Below are 19,256 nucleotides of genomic sequence, written 5' to 3'. Positions count from 1 at the left end.
CTGTCATACAAACTGAACGATGAGAATTCAGTGTTGTATGAAAAACAATTTTATTTGACAAATCATCTTCACAAAATTCGGTATGGATTATTGTCCAATGGCAACAATCACCGAACAAATTATTTAAAATGAAATACAATAGTATATATTGCGTGGCAGACAAATTGTCCGAACTACTGGACTAAAATAATTCTTTTTTAGTACTCGTAAAGGATAAAAACTTCAAAATGTCAAACCAAAAATGTCCACACATTATAACACAGGCAACATAACCTCATTGTATATTAACTTTAACGTATTTTTTTTATTAATATTCCCCCACTACAGACAGCCTACACAACGGAATGGGCATTTTATCTACTCACTCAGAATCCGGAAATGCAAGAGCGTTTGGCCAAAGAAATGGCTGCGCATGACGGGCGCGGCAATATGCTGGTGCATGGACTCATAAAAGAGGCTATGCGTTTATATCCGATTGCACCATTTATTGGACGCTACTTGGACACTGAGGCCAATATTGGCGGCTATCAAATCGAAAGAAATGTATGTATGTGAATTAATAAGCATAAAACGTAATTATTACTAAAATATATACCTGTATGATAAATGTATGTAAGCTTGATTTTGCATGCAATGATTGTTTTAGTTAATAATTGTTGTTGTAATTTTAAAAATTTTGTTTAAAATCCGCAGTAGTAATATTAAATAATAATTGTTGTTGTAATTTTAAAAATTTTGTTTAAAATCCGCAGTAGCAATATTAAATGTTATATAATTTGCATGACTTATTTGTTGCTGTTGTTTTTGAAATTGTAACTAAAATTTGTATATACAAAAATTGTTACCTGAAAATAATTGAAAAAATGCATTTAATTTATTTTAATGTTAATATAAATGTGCACTTACACTTACATCATACGTTTATTGCATAATCTTTCTGCTGTCTTCCTTAAACTACATATAGTTGCTTTATTAAAATTTGTATTGCTAAGCGCTAAACTCTTTTTTTCTTAAAACTCACAAAAACCAGAGCTTAGTGCTGCTCTCCTTGTACACGGCCGGTCGTGAACCCAAACATTTTCCCGATCCGGAGGCGGCAAAACCAGAGCGTTGGCAACGCAACGAGGAAACCGGCGAATTACGCGAAGTCTTGCAATCGCATGGCTCGCTACCATTCGCCATCGGCAATCGTTCGTGCATTGGCCGACGCATGGCGATGAAACAAATGCACTGCCTGCTGGCGTCGGTAAGTGCATGCCATTTACATATAATAACGTCGTCAAAGCAAATATAATTTTATAATATTTAATATAATTATAACTATTGTGCGCAGATTTTCAATTTTATAACATATTCTTGCATGTTTCAGGTCATAAGCAATTTCAAGTTGCAATGTAACAATACAACACCAATTGACTGCAAGCTGCGTTTGGTAACGGTACCCGATCAGCCACTACGACTGGCAATAAAACTTCGTGACATCGCATAGTATTAGTTAATACATATATATATACATACATACACAACACGTATATATATTCAGTATATAGATATACATATATATACATATATGTATATAAAGTGTATAATATTCTTTGCACTCAGTTGAGATTTTAAACACACATACATACATAAAATATTAAAAAAATTCAAATATAACGGAGCATGAGGATATTTAGGACAATAATTATGTAGCTAAATATATATACATATCTATGTATATATGTAATTACACAAATAATGCTAGTATAGTGATATATATAGAAAATAGTAATATAAAAATAAACAGTCCGAAAATGGGCGCACGCCATAATGAGTAACCGATCAGCATGGCAAATGTGATGAGCCCGAGCACTTGGTATGAGGCCAATGGACGCAGGCATATGCGGGCGGGTAGACGTTCCTCACACAATTCACTGACACCTTAAAATGTTTCAATTTTAATAAGTGAATAATTTTAGTTGTATTAGTAATTTGTTTAGTGTATTAAAAATATATATACATATATACTATATACACAAATATCGGTATGTAAATAGAAAAAAATATAATATTTATGCTACAAAATTAAATTTGGTAAAGAAAAGTGTGTTTATTACCTCTTGATTTGTCAAACCACTGCTGTGTCATGGGCGGATACAGCAGTTGTCGCGCTATTTTGCCCACAATGTCTGAGCGACACCATAGTGCTTGAATTTCGTTGCCAAACTGCAAGCAAATGAAGTTATTTTAAAGTTTAATATATTCTGCACAAATACAATTGCTTGTTTTTCATACACACCGTTTCATTTAGGCGACAGGAAATTTTGTGCAGAAAGCGCACCAGGAATTTAACCTCATAATCCTTTATAGGCACTGTGGCGGGATCGATTGTCGCTGATAAATTCGCTAAATTGTTTTGCATCTGGAAAAATATTAAATAATTGTTTAAATCGAAATTTTGGTAGACTTGCTTGAGAAATAGGTTGTGAATAAAATAAAAGGCAAAAAAAAATATTTATAAAACAAAACAAAAAGCAACCAAAAATTTTGGAAGCACCGAAACTATAACATGAACATCGTTATCTTGTTGGTGTTATTGTAACGGGTACATAAACTCCATTAGGATGGTAAGGATTAGATATGTAAGTTGTCATCGCCGTCATCCAACGGTAGACCCAGGAAATTCGACAGATCGGATCAAAGGCAGGGCATGCAAAGGGGTGGCTAGTGTCATGAGGGTACTCATTGCACGCTGGACATATGCGCAAGGGTCACTCTCATTTCTCCCGGCAACTCGAGCTCTTCGTCTGCAATGGTGTCTGCGAAAACATCCCAGCAGGAACAGGTGTACGATGGGAGACATCAAGAAGCATCCTGTTGTAGTCCGAAGTGCAATGTTCTGACAAGTTTGGAGCTTCCTCGTCTGCGTTTCACTGCATCCAGGTGACCATATTGGTGCAGCATAGTAAAGGACCGGCCGGCCGTTTGCCTTGTATGTTGCCAACTACGTTGCTTTGTACTTTCCCCTTGTGCTGCCGGTTAACGACTTGAGGATTTTGTTGCGGCTCTGTACTTTGGCGATAATCGCGGTCGTATGAGGAGTGAAGGAGCACAGGCTGTCGAAAATCATACCTAAAATTTTTGGGTTATTGCCAGTCGGTATCTTAACGCCATCGACTGCAATATTGAGGTCAAGTCTGTACTCCTTCGTCCAGTTTATGAATATGGTCGCTACTGATTTAGTGAGGGAGTGTGTTAAGTTCCGTTCAGCGGGCAAGCAAAAAAGGTCGGAGAGATAGCCGTTTACGCTTGAGTACATATCATCGATTCCATTGCCCGACGTCAATATCGTACAATCATCAGCGTACGAGGGGTGATAGAAATTCGATCAGTCTGTATGGAAGCTATATGAATTTATATATAAATGGACTCAGCTCGTCATTCTGATCGATTATATGTACATATATTTTACAAAATTCGTTGCGAACTTAATATATCCTCTTCACGATATAAATATCAATAATACGCTATAGATATGTAGTGGATCTCGCCACAGTCAATATCTGTCTTTACGCTATTAAGCAATAATGAAGATATATTAGACATTTCCGTTCCCACGACAGTCGGGTCTACGTAACCGGAACTGGCACGGATTTTGTATCGGGTCAAAGACTGTCAACTCGGCATATTTCTGTCACTACAACAACAACATATATTGGACACGTAGCCGAAGAAAAACTTCAAGATATCTAACAAACCCAGGATGTCAATAGGCCGTCTCATTGTTGTTGTAGCCGTATATAACATGCCACAAAACATTTTAAGCGTTTTGTCAAGCCGATTAGCAAGTCAAAAATCTATGGAAGCTTTTTTTTATAGATAAATTAAAAAAGTGTAAGGTTATTGGCTGGATTCGGGTAGTTTCGGTACCGACAGAATGAAATTTCAATTCGTTGTTGTTTTTAAAAAATAATTTTCGACAATGCTGTCGAGATGACAATCTCTCGATAAAACTTCGGATCCGTTATTGTTAAATAAACCGTATTAACGTGTGTAGAAGCAGTCACGTACTCAACTCACCCAACGAAAACACCCATTAGCGACAAAATTGATGCGAAAAAATTACACTTTTTCAATATTCTAATACGCGAGGCTCACTTTTTTGAAGTTTCAGGAATAAAGAATTCAAATCAATATTATGCACTCACCTGTATTGGTGAAATTTTTGATATATCCAAATAATCACTACTATCGTATGCAGAAATGTTTAATTGCGGACTGCTGCGGTCGTGTATTTGTTCCAATGTAATTTCCGGCAATCGTACCTACATATAAACATTATTATTGAATTACAATAACTTTATACATTAAGCAAGTGTAAGCAACTTACATCGAACATATTGGACAATGAGCGCACAGCTAAATCGAGTACATCAGGTATTTTGGCAATTTCTTGTAATTTCAACTCTGCCGGTGAGACATCAGCAAATATGCTGGCAAACATTTTACGCAAAAAACTATGCGCTTTGCGTTGCTCCACAATATCGCGTCGTATACTGTCGATTTCTTGGAGCACATATAAACGTGAAATGCATACAGTTTTGATAACTTGCTCAATCTCGCATTTAACTGCTGGACCAAAGAGTGGTGTGTAGCTTTCCTCGTGGAAAATGCCATCCCATTCGTTTTTGCCTTGTCTAGAAGTGTTTAAAAAGCGATGTTAATTCACAAAAAATTTGAATGCTAAGTGTAAGAGCAGTGATACCTGGCGTAAACTGAATGCTTTCTTGGTGAATCCGTGCCGAGTTGACATATATATGCTTGCTCTGCTTGGCAAAGCATTGCCGGCAGGTTAGGCTGACTGAAAACCTAAAATAAGATTTCAAATATTATTTGGCACATATTACAAAATGCTGTTGTTCAATTATTGTATCACTTTTCAATATTTGAATCCTCTTCTCTTACGCACCTTAACCAAACGATGCAGCATAATAACATTTCTAAATGTTGTGAAATCCAGGCGTTCGAAACGTGGCAATATGTAAACAAAAATTTGCGTATATATCACCAAATTCTCCGCTATGAACGTGCTGAAGCGCTGACTTACTGCTACTTCATTGGCACTAGGCCCCGACGCCACACTGTTGCCAGCATTAACGCCGCTACCACCGCTGTCAATAATTACCAAAGTTAAATAAATGTCATATGTCACACTAAATCAATTTTCACTTACTAGTACCCTGCATTTGGGGCATCAAACAGATAACGCCAAGGTTGTATGTAGCTGAGCCATAACTCCAATACCACTGATAATGAACTATCCAGTGGCCAGCGTCCTATAATGCTTTTAAGAAATGGGTAAATGCGCGTTTTCATCATTGGATTGGCAAGTTTACGTAACATCATCATTGGTGTGTGATCCAAGTGCGTCGAATTCGCAAATGTATGCACTTGCTTAACCAATATACGCACAACACGTATAAATTCACTGCTCGGTAAGTCCTATAATGTATTTAAAATTAAATATTTAAAATATTTTTAAAAATTTTACACTTGCACTTACGCGCGCCTCATCGATGTCATAGCGCAGCCATGTATCTATGAAGAAATGCAGTACGGATTCAGTGCGCCAGCAATGTGTACGCGGTGACTCACAATTTCGTGCGGCCTGCACAGCCGCTGCAGCTGCCGCTGATGTAGACGGACTGTCTGCCTGAAACAAACTGGTGTTTGATGGTATTTTCAAATATTTTGGCGAGCGTTGCGGCTGCAGCGGTTGCACCGGCTGCAGTGGTTGTGGCGCCTTAACCGACGTACAAATATTTGTCGGAAAAACGATCGCATCTGGATTGCCCGGCAAAAGGGTGCATAGATATTCCGCTGTTAAGAAGAAGTATACCGTTTTCATGCGCTCATTATGCACTTGTAATGCAGCTGGATACAATTTATGCAGTGGAAATGTAGCGTGTATAACATAGTGAAGCATATAATAATCGAATGCGTTCAGTAGAAGTGATGTGACTTGTCGACGGAATGGATCAATGTTTACTAAGTCGGCATAGAAAAGTGAATATTGGCCAGATTGTATCATCTCGCTTACTTTGTGCTACAATATAGGTGAAATTTATAAAAATCGATACTATTTAATAAAATAAACATTATTAACTCACCGGCAGCAAATCCAAATTGAATTCAAATTTGATAGCTTCATTTAGAAGGCGATAGCACAGCCGCAACATTGGACCCATGGGCGAGAAGAACTCATGCAGTATATCGAAGCACATAGGCGAATTTTCCTTGGTGGTCGCACGTAAGCCCCAACCAAGACCCCCACTACCTATACCAAAAACAGATTGCACTATTGTCGGGAAAACATCCTGTAGTTCACGTAGACTGCAACGCTCAAACAGCTGAGTTAATTCTACACAACGGTCCGGTATGGGATAGCTCATCAGCTCCATTATCCGATTCTATGTTAAACAGATGGTCAATGCATACAAATAATTTGAGGTTATTTTCCAACTTTATTGATATTATTTATTTGCAATTAGTACTTACACCAAGATTCTCGTTATAAAAGGCCATTATTATCTGCTTGCCTTTTGCAGTTTGTTGAATGATAGAATATTTTTTCCCTATTCAGTTTGTTTACTACTAAAACGGCGGTAAGTTTGTCACTACTAGAGTTTCTGCGGCAGCCGGCTGCATACCCACTGTGCTACCAGATGTATAAATAAAACAATGATGTAATTTCTTTGTAAAGGGATTTTAGTTACAGAAATTTTAACACTAATTACAAATGGCGAATTATAAGACAAAAATTTAATGCTTTAATACAAGACAACGTGACAAGATTTCTTAAAAAAAAATGTGTACTACTATAAATTTAAATGAAATTTGATAAATTTTAAAATATAACTTAAGTAGTTTCCACATAGTTTTGATGTTATGAAGTTATTTGCTAAATATATTTTAACTAATATATAAAGTACTGACAATCACTTTCTGTCTCATATTGTGTAGTGGCCGCATATTTTATTATGTTTTTACTATTTTTCTAGCTCTGCACTTTTAGTTGTTCGCTCATAATAGCGAATGTTATTGCATATACATATATGCATTCAAATACACCACAGGGTGTCAATATTTTATTGCAAGGGAATGCACGGTTGCATACACCTCTTGCATAGCGAAGCACAAAGCAAAAAAAAGTGGGTTAAAGTGTTTTTAAATTACTTGACTCTTCCATTTCCGGTTGCTATAAACAAAAGAACAACACATATTATAAGTCAGCCGTTGGGAAGGCAGACAAATCGAGAAAATAGAAAATTTATAAAACTATTAGGAAATTATTGTTTTTTTTTTATTTTTATACGTATACATAAATAATATTATTGCAATTGTAATAAAATCATTGACGCAATACCATGGAGGAAGTGGATGTAACAACAGTCGATCAATACCAGACGCTGGTGCGCTACAATAACCCAGTTTTGGTGGTAAAACATCCAGACAAAAAGGGTGTACCAACAGAAATTGTAAGTCCAGCATGTTAGATTTTTGTCGCAAGCTGAATTTAATATTTTAATGACTTACATAGGAGCTGAAGCGACCACTAACAGCCGGTGCTTTGCTCGACACTAAACGGGAAACCGAGGAGATATTGAATTCGATTTTGCCACCGCGCTGTTGGGAAGAGGATGGACAATTGTGGCAGCAAACAGTAAGTACATGAAATGAAAAATTACCAAATAAGTGAAACTAAGGTTTTAGCTGAAAAAACATCGTGTTAAATAAAGCATAGACATCTATAAAAATGTTGCCGCCAACTTGTACCTAAATTTATGTTTCTTCCAAAAGGTTTCAAGCACACCAGCTACACGACAAGATGTGATCAATCTGCAAGAGATGCTCGACACACGTCTTCAACAAACGCAGGCTCGTGAGACTGGAATATGCCCCATACGTAGAGAATTATATACACAGTGTTTTGGTAGGCAAAAAATACATGTACGTGGTGTTAAATACTAATGTCCAAATATCTGCTTTCAAGATGAAATAATACGTCAGGTCACCATCAATTGTTCTGAGCGTGGTTTACTGTTACTACGCATACGCGACGAAATCACCATGTCAATGGAGGCGTATGAAACGCTATATTGCAGTTCGGTGGCTTTTGGTATGCGTAAGGCATTGCAAGCGCACGAAGAAAAGGAAATGTTGCGTGATCGTGTCAAAACATTGGAAATGGAGAAAGAAACGCTCGAAGATATTATAAACGATATGAAAATTAAACAAGAACAAGCAGAGCGACGTAATGCGGAATTGCGTGCGTCCGAGGAGAAGAAATATGCAGAAGAGGTGGCATTCCTCAAGAAGACCAATACACAGCTCAAGGCGCAACTGGAGGGCATTACAGCGCCAAAGAAGTGAAAAATATATACACGTGCTAGCAAGGGCTTTTGTGCAATTTTTAATACTTTTTGTGTAATAAAATGTTTATATTTCTATATTTATTGATGAATCTTTTGTTATTTTGATGACATTTTAAACTTTAATAATATTTCAGTGAATAAGCAAATCACTCAGCATTCGTCGGCGCCTCAGCAGCATCAGTTTCATCAGGCGTCACAATTTCCTCCGTCTCGGTGGATATTGCCGCTGCTGTCTCAGCTGGCGCTTTCTGCTCCTGCTCCACCACATCCTCCATGTTGATTTCATTAACAATCGGCGTGGGTGTGAATTTAGCAGCAGCTTTATCTGGCTTTTTTATTTCGTTAGTTGGACGCTTTGCTGGCGGCTCTTCTGTTTCTCCGGCGGCTTCTTCTGTCTCAGGTGTTGCAGACACGTCGCCTACACTCTCCTGCGGTAAGTTGGCGTACATTTGCAAGTCACCTTGTGCTGGTAGCTTATCCTTTATCTCTTCCATACGTTTCATATACATTTCGTATACATACTCGGCCATATGAGACATATTGTTTACTTCGCACAAGTTTTGTGCATCGACTTTGTCGTTGGTTAAACGCTGTGCGGGATAGGTTTCTTCTGGTATTAGTTGCAGCCGCTGTGGACGTTGTGTGAGCTGCATTGAAAACATAAGTTTTAATTCGAAACAACATTTTGTAATGAAACATCAATGGACTTACCAATTTAAATGTTTGTTGCAATTCAAAACAGTTCTTAAACAATGCTACACGTCCGAAAATATACAAGCCGAGACGCGCACGACTCATAGCCACAACCAAACGACGTACATCGCGCAAATGGCCAACCGCTTTTGTGCGCACCAATGAAATCAGTATGTAGTCATTCTGTTGACCCTGATACTTATCCACAGTGGTGACTTTGTATGGCCAGCCGATGAGTGGATTGTTGCCACAACGCACATTGATTACATCGCGTATCAAATGCTTTTGTCCATTGTAGGTGGTCAATATGGATATCTTCTCGGCGGGGTAGCCCAATAGACGCATGTACATATAAACAGCTACTATATACTCAGCCTCAGCGAGATTCTGTCGATTAAAAGTTAGTTTATGAAAAGAGTGGAAAGAACATTTTGCGAAGTGGAACGTATATGAGCTCTGAGCAAGGATAATGAGCGGGAAGAGAGGCAAGACAATGTGTAAACTTAAGATTGACGAAAATCATAAAATCATGAGATGAAAAGATGGGTTAGGATAAAAACTTGAAATATTTTGACCAAAATTGAGTATATGTATAAGCATAATGAGAAGGATATGACGAAGAATAAGGTATGATTTGGGTGTTTGGGGAATTTAGCGTACTTCAGTTTAAATTATAGACGAACATATGAAATGATATAGTTTGATATCGAATTTACGGATCGATCATTTATAGAAAAAAATCGATTAACTTAAGAACTTACTTGATAAAAGAACGGATTCGGTTCCGTTTCGCCCACACCCTTGAAATCATCCACGTTGATGAGCTGATAGTCGTGTACAAAGCCAGCATTTGCATTACGATATTCCGTGCGCTCTAAGATATGCGAAAGATCGTCTAGTCTCTTGTAGCGCCACTTGTATAAAGAGCATATGCTAAAAAATAGTAACAATGAAAAAAGTAAAAATAAAAAAATATTAATCAAAACACTACAACCCGAATCATACCTTGATCTGGCACGTCCTTGGCCATCCAAATCGACAGTGGGTACGCCCAAACGCACCAAGCGCGTAAATAAGCTCTGCTCCATATTCGAGTACTTTTGGAATGCCATATTTTTAATGACCGGCGGCAATTGATGATGATCACCGATCATAATCCAACGTTTCAAACGATTATAACCATCGAGCGGATCTTGTAGCAGCAGCGGTATAAATGTTTCAATTTCCAAAATTTGCGCCGCCTCCTCCATCAGTATGTTGTCATAGCGAAAGCCCAAATTAACTAGTTCTTTACGCTTCAGCGCAGCGTGTGTACAAGTCATGGCTATGATTTTTGCTTCTTTCACAAGCAAATATTTGGAGCGATCCAAACCGGTGCGCAACAGTTCGAATGCACGAAATTCCTCCAGTTCTGTGAAAATATGCGTTATATAACGGAAACAAGATTTGGCAATTTCCATATATTCATCGTATGTGTCGCCCTTGAATAGTGGTTGTGGCGCATCGGCGAAGAAACGTGTGAAAGGAAATTCTTTCTCGAAGACTGCACGCCATGCCGCCGGCTCCGCTGCTACCGAAACGGCTGTGGCTTGTGTAAGGAACTTTTCCCAACGCGCCACTACATTGTAGAGATAAAAGTAACCGGCTGTTTCGCAAGTGTACGCATTATCGCCGAGCACATTGAGCGATTCCTGCAGCTTTTGTACTTTCTTAAGCAATTCCAAGCGTTGTGTCAACACGTAGTTGACGCGCCCATAACGACTGAAATCTTTCTCCGTCTCCAGTGCCTCTTCGCCGTGACCCAGACGTAGTAAATGCCGTTCGTCAATGTCTAAAGCCATAATTTTTTCGAAGAGTTGATTAAGCGCCTGATTGGAGTGTGTTACGATTAAAGTGCGTTGATTGGGATGATTGTGGTAGATATTGGATATGATTTGCACTGCCACATCAGTTTTGCCTGTACCTGGTGGGCCCACAACTAACGTTAGACCGGGTTGCATGCCAGCGCGTATGGCTTCCAATTGGGTAGAGGTGAAACGTACCGAGTTTCTGAAAAACAATTGACAGTTAGTCGGTAACGTAAAACCGGTTGTTTTGGGTTCGCGGCGGTTCAAAAATTGTAAAATACTTCATAATTTGCAAGACTGCCAGTTTGATTCGAACTTATCTCTTTCATACACACCATAATATGTACGTCTATACTCACTGTTTCGGTTTGTTAGCCACATATGGACCACGGCTTTCGTACACATATGGCTGTACCACAATGGCCTTTTCCAAGGCGGCCTTCATATTTGTGTCATCTTCCTTATCATCATCATCACCATTTTTCTCTTGCGGCACATCTTCAAATATCAAACGGAATGGTGGTACGCGCTTTTCCTCCGCCGCCGCACATTTAATCTCATAGCCTGGAAAACTATTTTGTAGATGATCGAAATTCAAGAAAGTGTCATTGAAATCTAGGCTGCGCTCCTGATTCGGCATGTGCGAGTAGTGTGCAGCACCCGGATCACCATAGCCGAGCAGTAAGTCATGCAACCATGGCGGCACCACACATTCGGTATTCATTAAATGGCGTATGGTCTCCAGCACAGCCTTGAAGTTGTTCTCTTTTGGCTTGCGACGCATTATGATGTTAAAGCTCTCGTAGACATCATCGGAACCCTGAGCGAAAATTGAAACATATTAGTTAGTTAAAAAGAAAGTCGCAAACTAAATATTTTCAGCGTACATCTTGTAAATTGTCCATGTCCAAGCGGTATTGATTCGAGTCCAACCAAACGCGGTAGGTGCGTTGCTCGCCGGGCAATTGTGGGCGTGGTTCGGGACCATCTTCTATCACACGTCCATTGACATCCAACATACCCTCCACCTCACAGCCGCGCACATACACGAGACCCACTTGTGGTATGAAGGGCTCCCGTGGATTGTATTTGGTGCCTGGAAATATAACTTTTGTTTAGTCAAAATAAGAAAAGAATCCACATTCTACTCACCGTAAGGCTTAGTCGGCTTCACTGTTATTAAGAAACATACGTCATGCTTGCGTAAGTTCTCCCACTCATCTTTAATTTCCTTACGTACGGACAAGGTTACCGAGACATCGGCGCGCACGCGTGACGGTTTACGCTCGCCGATGTGCGGCTTCGTCACCTCAACCACGGCGAATGTGGCTATCGGCAGAGCCATGCGCGCCCAGCCGCCAAATACGACACCACCATCCTCCGATTGCCACGGCAACATGCGACTAACAGCATCTTCAATGTCCTGTCGGATCTCATAGGTGGATTCCAAGCGGAACAGATTAAAGTTGCGCAACAAGTAATCATGTAAAGTAAGAAATTGTAAATTCAACTTTGGCAAGGCTAAGCAACCATCACCCGAAAAGTATTCGGAAGGTACAACATTTTCGTCCCATATTATATCTTCGGTGGGATAGAGTGGCATCTCATTGAGCGCCTCCAGCTGTGAACAGCGACGTTCGTGACGCGTTATCAACAGCTCCTTGAGGAATTCATCGTCGAGCCGATGCCATTGGAAGGGTGGATCTAGTGCTTCCGGCACCAAATTCAAAAACGATGCAATTTCTTTGAGCGCTTTTGCATCCAATGCACCAAAGTGACGTTGCAGCGCATCGCGCGTGTCTACATTCGCGACATTGGACAAAGCGAACAGTCGCAAATCGGGAAATTTGGCGAATGCCGCACGTTGTAGTGAAGTGATTTTCTTGTAATGCAGCTGTGTCATCTGATGATCGGTTAGTGAGTCGCCGGTAACGTCACTGATTTCGAAGCGCGTATAGAACTTCAACATGTCGAGGAGCTGCAATGCAGAGTAGATATATATATGTATATATATGACTTGTTGATTGACGAATAATGAAACGACAGGATGGAATGAAAGTAGGCATACGAGTAGTGGGTTAGTATCTTATGGAATTTCTCTATGGAACGCATCCTACTCTTGCGAAGACTTAGCTCACTGCTAAGGCCGAAAGAACTTAGATGAAAGTGCCGTTTAGAAATTCAGCGAAGTCGCCTCTTACAAATACAATGTATCATTTGGATCGCGGACGTTTTTGTAAGCTGTCTATTATATTCCCCTGACCTACGTTAAATTAAATCTCACAAAGCCGAGTTGTTAGTTTTTATCTAGTACGTCGAAATTCAAAGCATAAATCACCGGCTTTGGTATGAGTCAATATTCAGAGCGAGACTCGGAGTTGAGATATTGAAATTAACTCTTTAAGAGAATGAATGTTTTAAAGCTAATAGTTAGGTAAGGTTAGACCAAAAATCCTTTTAGCTTTGTCCTGCGCGCGCGTGTCGACTGGGCAATGGATGTAGCCGCTTACAATGTCATGATCTTAAGCTGGCTTCTGGATCTGGCTTCTAGTCACTACATTGCTGGCAGGCGGCTCCTAGCGAAGGTTGACGTATTTTCCCATTCATCTCCTTATCTTGGACTGCTTTAAATGCATCCACAGAAGTAGGTGAATGGGTAATACAACGGCCATTGTTATTGAGGTACCCGGCGTTAGGTATAAAACGCTAGTGGTAGAGACTCCCAAATCTAAAACTCGTAATGGAGGACGACAAAGGAACGAAGCGGACCGGGATATCAGTCCAAAAGTCGGTGGGATGTGAGGCTGCTACCACCGGCGGATTCAGCGATCGTAAGAGCTGTGTCGCCAGCGGCCACACCTCCACTGCAACGGGAGCAGATTGCGGACCAAGAAAGCGCTGTTAGCATAAACGCGGAAAGGGCAAAGACTGCGTTGTAAGCATTTGGGGTCCCCATTGTATGATACACTGGAAGTCGTATCGACAGCGAGGCCGCAGAGTCTGTTAAAATTCGCGACAAGCACAGGTATCCTAAACGATGACCACTCGTCTTGGACTTAGCAAGTGAACTCCATCTGGTATCGCAAAAGATCAAACTGGTCTATAGGCCTACCAGATAAACTTAACCAAACCGAAAGCTATTTGTAGTTCAAAGTCCGTTCCACAGGACAGTCACCTGACAATAAACTGAATGGTTTCATTTTATATAACAACTCGACAGTATCATCAAATATATTGATAAGTTGAAGCTCCGCAGTCTTTTTAGGATTTACTATTGAACTGCTGGTCTTCGCATGTGCCTGGCGAGCTATCAGCATCTGCTCAGTCGCCAAGTGATCTAGTGAGCTCCTCACCTAGAACAAAGTTAGCTTCTTCTTAACTTTGAAGCAAGTCCTTCCAGACGCTTATATTGAATTTAACAAACCCCCAGAAACTCTAAAATCGTCTACGCCCATATCTTTCAGTTTATGTCAAAAATATTTATTGTTTCTTGAGTGATACTCTCAATCAAACCTCCACAGAAAACATAACCTCCAAAATACGAAGCAAAAAACTCAAATACTCATATATGCAATAATTATTTCCCACGAGAATCAGAAATAAACTAACACACCTGCTATTACGGTCGACAGGAATGCGAACTCGTGACATCGGCGCACGCAATAATTTGTTTTTATGTAAGTCATATCTTTATACTAGATAGAAAAATTAAGTGAAACGAGGGTGGTTCAATAAAAAATATTATGAAAATACCATTTTGAGAATGACTTCCTATTTATTTAGAGTTTAACATTCTAAAGCGGTCGTTCCTTGCCCGATAATATTTGGCTTGACTGTGGAAGATGTTGCAACTTAACCAGTTTGAAGGCTAGGCTTCCATGGAACGATGAGTTATACGACGACATTGACATAGGTCAGCAAATTAAGAGACAGCGGCTACAAGCTACGCTGGCTAGGTCATGTCGTCCGTATGGATAAAAACACTCCAGCTCTGAAAATATGCGACGCTGTATCCGCCGGACGAAGCAGAGTAAGAGGAAAACCTCTACTCCGTTGGAGAGATCAGGTGGAGAAGCACTTGACTGTACTAGGTATCTCGAATTGGCGCCAAATTGCGAAAAGAAGAAACCGCGTAAGCGGTGTCTACGCCAGTAATGAAGAAGCAGTACAACTCCTGGCAAAGTCCTAAACTATCGACGGTTCTTAGTAATCGTATGCCGGTAGAAATTGTTTGCAGGGGTTGGAGAACACAGGATTTTTATTTTCAGTGACTTTTTGCACCACCCTTACACACACACAAATAACTTCATAACAAAACTAGCACAAGATGCGGTACCACAAAGGCACAAACACCGAATTGAAAGCCAACGCAATTCGATACATCACCATCTCACCACTAAAACTTAGCAGCGAACAACCACAAAACAATTGGCAGTCGTTTTAGCGTTGCGTCTCGACGATTCGTGCGTTGGCTGCTAATGGAAGTTTTTGTTGTTGTAGAGGTAAAAAAGCATATGAATGTAGTTAAACGTTTAAAATCACGTAACACATTCAATGCAGCCTTAATAGTTGTCGGGAAGTGTGTGTGTGGCACACAAATAAATATTTCTACCGAGCATGACCACGTGCCCCAGTAAATATCCTTCACACAAAAGAAGTGTGAGTATGAGAAAATCGAACATGCTTTCCAAATTATAACGGTAGCTCGTTTTTACACTACCAAACTCAGCTGACAGACGGACGGACAAGCAGACGGATGGGCGATCGGACGTGTGGTCAAGTCAAAACATCGGCATGCCACGAGGAGCGACAAAAACACGGAAGTCGATTGCTGCCTATGCGACCGAAATATAGGGCAGCACACAGCTCCTTGACGACGCAACCCACAACAACAGCGCTGATAGTCGTAGCAACGTAGACGCCAATGTTGTAAACTTTGAAGTTGACGTGCGATAACAAGGAATGACAAGGAATTCGTTTTAGTTTTTTAGAGAAGAAGAAACTCCGAGTTTTGGCTTACAAATAAATGCGATAAGAAAAGTTGTTGACTTTAAATGTGGCAAGCAATCGACGGTGGAGTAAATTTAATTTAGTTTTTCTTTAGGAAAAAGTTTACCTATAAGGCACTTGCTGCTTGCAAAGGGTTGCTTAATATGGGCGAATTGTTGTATTTATTTTGAGCAACGAAGTGCGTAGTGTATATTTTTAGAGAAGTGAGACCAATTAGTTTCGTGGCTCAAAAAGGCTAAGTAGGTATAAATTAGTACAGATCGAAATAAGTACGTGAAAAAAGTTGAGAGAGGAACTCGAACCTTTTATGCAAAATGCTAATCGAGGCGTCCGTTCATTGCCAGGTAGTATCTTTTTCGTAGAACAATGTTGTGTCCACCGGAAAGTCATTGTTTGAACCAAAAAGAAATGAATTATGTGATGCTTGACTTTGACTTTGAGGGAATGTGTCGCATATAAAGAAATATTTGATTTATCAGATTTATTAGAGCTTAAGGCTCCCAGAAAACGAGAATCAACACGCAACACCTCTTCGTCGATTTCAAAGCTGCTTTAGACAGCACGAAAAGGAGCTGCCTCTATGCCGGAATGTCTGAATTTGGTATCCCCGCGAAACTAATACGGATGCGTAAACTGACGTTAATCAATATCATAAGTTCCGTCAGGTTCGGGAAGGATCTCTCCGAACCGCTCGATAACAAACGAGGAGAAAATAATTCGAGCTGCAGAGCTAAATAGAGAAGGTAACATCTTCTATAAGAGTATACACCTGCTGGCGTACGCCGATGATATTGATCCTCTCTCGACGAACAAAATCCAAATTCTATAAGTCACTCATTATTCCCGTCCTGCTATATGGTGCAGAGGCATGGACGATGACAACAACTGCTGAGTCGACGTTACGATTTTTCGAGACAAAGTTTCTACCTAAGATTTATGGTATTTTGCGCATTGGCCACAGCGAATATCGCCTTCGATGGAACGCTGAGCTGTATGAGATATATGACGGCATTGACATAGTTCAGCGAATTAAAAGACAATGGCTACGTTGGCTAGGCCATGTCGTCCAAATGGACGAAAACACTTCAGCTCTGAAAGTATTCGACGCAGCACCCGGGGAAGCAGAGGAAGAGGATAACCTCCACTCCGTTAGAAAGACCATATGGAGAACGACCTGGCTTCGTTTGGAATCTCGAATTGGCTTCAAACAGCGAAAAAGAAGAACGACTGGCGCGCTGTTGTAAACTCGCGTAAGCGGTGTCAACACCAATAAAGAAGAAGAAAACTGCCAAGTGAAAATTGTTGAAATGCCATCGAGTAACTGGATACAACACAAATATTCCTAACCTCCTTTACAGGACTGCAGATCCTACAAACTTTGAGAGTTGGGTGAGTAACTGAACGCATAACTTGAAAAAATAAACGTTGAAGAGAGTATACTCATATGTGCAGGTTTGGCCACGTGGAAACACCCTACGGCATAAATAGACTTAGATTTAGAGCTAGCCAGCAATATTTAGCAAAATTTTGTAGCGAATGTACTATGATTATATATGAGTCCCTGTCGAGTACCCCTGTATTAAAATCATTTGGTATTGCCGATACAAAATCAAAGGAAATAAAGGAATACGAGTAAGTTGTAAAAACCTTTATTTGGTTTTGGAATTCACTGATTCAATTGGGTCAACAACTTCGACAATGAAGATTGCAGCCTTTGGGGGACGCGCAGATGTTTAAGTAATGTGGCAGTGTTGCAAGAAGACAAAATTTCAGCCGCGCTTGGTTGCAAGCGGCTATCGGAAAGCGTATTAGGTATACATATGTGTGTGCGTGCAGAGGCATCTGCGGCACGAGCTGTTGTCTGTGACACTATTGCCGGTTTCCGTTTCCAATCAATGACCAGCAAGCAAGCGAGCAAATAAATACACGACAACTGAAGTAATTAAATACAACAACATTTCAAAAAACAACAAAAAAAAACTGGAACTAAATATACAAGAAGATATTTTCATTTATATTGGTGTTGGGAGGTTAATGTAAGTAACATCCCTGTAGGAATGATGTAGCCACAAGCCAAGATATTCGAAGTATTTTTATCATATTATATGAAATGACATGAAATTAATCAACTTAAAAAAAAAGTAATATTTTGTTTTTTTTTTGTAAAGAATGTGTTTCGCGCGCTTCGGTCAACTTATGGTCAACATAATGGGCGTACAATTCGCAATACCATCACCCATCTTGAGACCCAGCATTCATTATTGGGTATTATTCGACCGAATAGGCCACACAGTGAAGAAAATATAGCAGCCGTAGCTGAGAGTGTACACGAAGACCGTCGAGAGTCGATTAGTCGCAGTTCGATGCAACTCGTACTGACGTATGAAACGACTTAGCGCATTTTACTTTGTGATCTTTTAATCGAATACAGCTTGTGCAAGAACTGAAGCCGCTCGTCCTTCCCAAGCGATATCGCTTCGCTCTATGAACTCTCGAAAAGTTCCAAGAAGACCCGACGTTTTCGATGCAAATTTTGTTCAGTGATGAGGCCCATTTTTGGCTCAATGGGTTTGTACAAAAAAAAAAAATAGCCGCATTTGGGACGAAAAGCAACCTGAAGAGATTCAAGAGTTGCCATTTCATTCAGTACAACAACGACTTGGTGTGGTTTGTATTTTTTCAAAATTGACGCCGGAAAGAACTTAAGATGACCGTTATCGTCCCATGATAACCCACTATTTGATGCCGGCACCACTTTTCACACAACGCATCAATCAATAATCGGTGAGCAGATAAGTTAACGTTTTGGGCCGGTCGATTGGCCACCAAGATTGTGTGATATCACACAGTTAGACTTTTTCCTGCAGTGATATGTAAAGTCTAAAGTCTATGCGGACAATTCCGCTTCGATTCAGGTCTTGGAGCAAAACTTCACGCGTTTCATGCTCAATTCCATTTCCATGAATTTCAATGATGATTTCGGTTGATTTTTAATGAATTCACGTACGGTTTCGATGGAATTTCCGGTGTTCACGGATTTCGATTGGCCCACATATTGATCGTCATTTATGTCCTCAGGACCACTTTGAAAACGTTGAAACCACTGGTGCAATCTGCTACGGGATAGGCAATCAGTTCGCGTGTTTATCGAAGAAAAACTGTAATATAGGCGTAGTTACTCTCCTTGAGGCGTGTTGAAATAATATTGCCTCAAGCAGAAGCGTCTTGGGAAGCAGGGCAGCTGGATGCCAGGCCACAAAGGCATCGAGGGCAAGGAAATAGTGGTCGA

The 19,256-nt window shown here is 40.1% G+C and overlaps 4 protein-coding genes across 4 annotated transcripts in view; 2 read left to right on the top strand and 2 right to left on the bottom strand.

Moving 5' to 3' along the window:
* LOC120778289 (cytochrome P450 315a1, mitochondrial) overlaps positions 1-1,575 on the top strand; it is an 18,526-nt gene extending 16,951 nt beyond the window's left edge. Inside the window, exons 5-7 of the mRNA XM_040110078.1 lie at positions 328-543; positions 1,031-1,246; positions 1,370-1,575. Coding sequence (XP_039966012.1) covers positions 328-543; positions 1,031-1,246; positions 1,370-1,489 — 552 coding nt within the window. The 3' untranslated portion in view covers positions 1,490-1,575. The remainder of the gene's footprint in view (positions 1-327; positions 544-1,030; positions 1,247-1,369) is intronic.
* A 69-nt stretch (positions 1,576-1,644) lies between these two features.
* Positions 1,645-6,708, bottom strand: LOC120778279 (sphingomyelin phosphodiesterase 4). The gene is made up of 11 exons (XM_040110069.1): positions 6,541-6,708; positions 6,153-6,452; positions 5,546-6,088; positions 5,216-5,484; positions 4,952-5,153; positions 4,748-4,851; positions 4,373-4,679; positions 4,191-4,307; positions 2,282-2,404; positions 2,100-2,208; positions 1,645-1,923 (listed from the first exon to the last, which is right to left on the bottom strand). The coding sequence occupies exons 1-11, from the start codon at positions 6,565-6,567 to the stop codon at positions 1,730-1,732; spliced, it is 2,295 nt and encodes a 764-aa protein (XP_039966003.1). The 5' UTR covers positions 6,568-6,708; the 3' UTR covers positions 1,645-1,729.
* A 505-nt stretch (positions 6,709-7,213) lies between these two features.
* On the top strand, positions 7,214-8,436 carry LOC120782421 (putative inner dynein arm light chain, axonemal). The gene is made up of 4 exons (XM_040114672.1): positions 7,214-7,520; positions 7,583-7,705; positions 7,843-7,975; positions 8,036-8,436. Exons 1-4 carry the CDS (start codon positions 7,410-7,412, stop codon positions 8,413-8,415), a joined length of 747 nt encoding a protein of 248 aa, XP_039970606.1. The 5' UTR covers positions 7,214-7,409; the 3' UTR covers positions 8,416-8,436.
* A 48-nt stretch (positions 8,437-8,484) lies between these two features.
* The window catches only part of LOC120769208 (RNA helicase aquarius), a 29,812-nt gene continuing 19,040 nt past the window's right edge, over positions 8,485-19,256 (bottom strand). Inside the window, exons 5-11 of the mRNA XM_040096104.1 lie at positions 12,110-12,935; positions 11,845-12,053; positions 11,317-11,777; positions 10,116-11,159; positions 9,872-10,043; positions 9,129-9,497; positions 8,485-9,064 (exon numbers count right to left, since the gene is read on the bottom strand). Coding sequence (XP_039952038.1) covers positions 8,564-9,064; positions 9,129-9,497; positions 9,872-10,043; positions 10,116-11,159; positions 11,317-11,777; positions 11,845-12,053; positions 12,110-12,935 — 3,582 coding nt within the window. The 3' untranslated portion in view covers positions 8,485-8,563. The remainder of the gene's footprint in view (positions 9,065-9,128; positions 9,498-9,871; positions 10,044-10,115; positions 11,160-11,316; positions 11,778-11,844; positions 12,054-12,109; positions 12,936-19,256) is intronic.

The sequence above is a fragment of the Bactrocera tryoni genome, chromosome 1 (assembly GCF_016617805.1).
Source record: "Bactrocera tryoni isolate S06 chromosome 1, CSIRO_BtryS06_freeze2, whole genome shotgun sequence".
NCBI lineage: Eukaryota > Metazoa > Arthropoda > Insecta > Diptera > Tephritidae > Bactrocera > Bactrocera tryoni.
The sequence above is the reverse complement of the archived record's forward strand: the minus strand, read 5'-3'. Positions and strand labels throughout refer to the sequence as shown.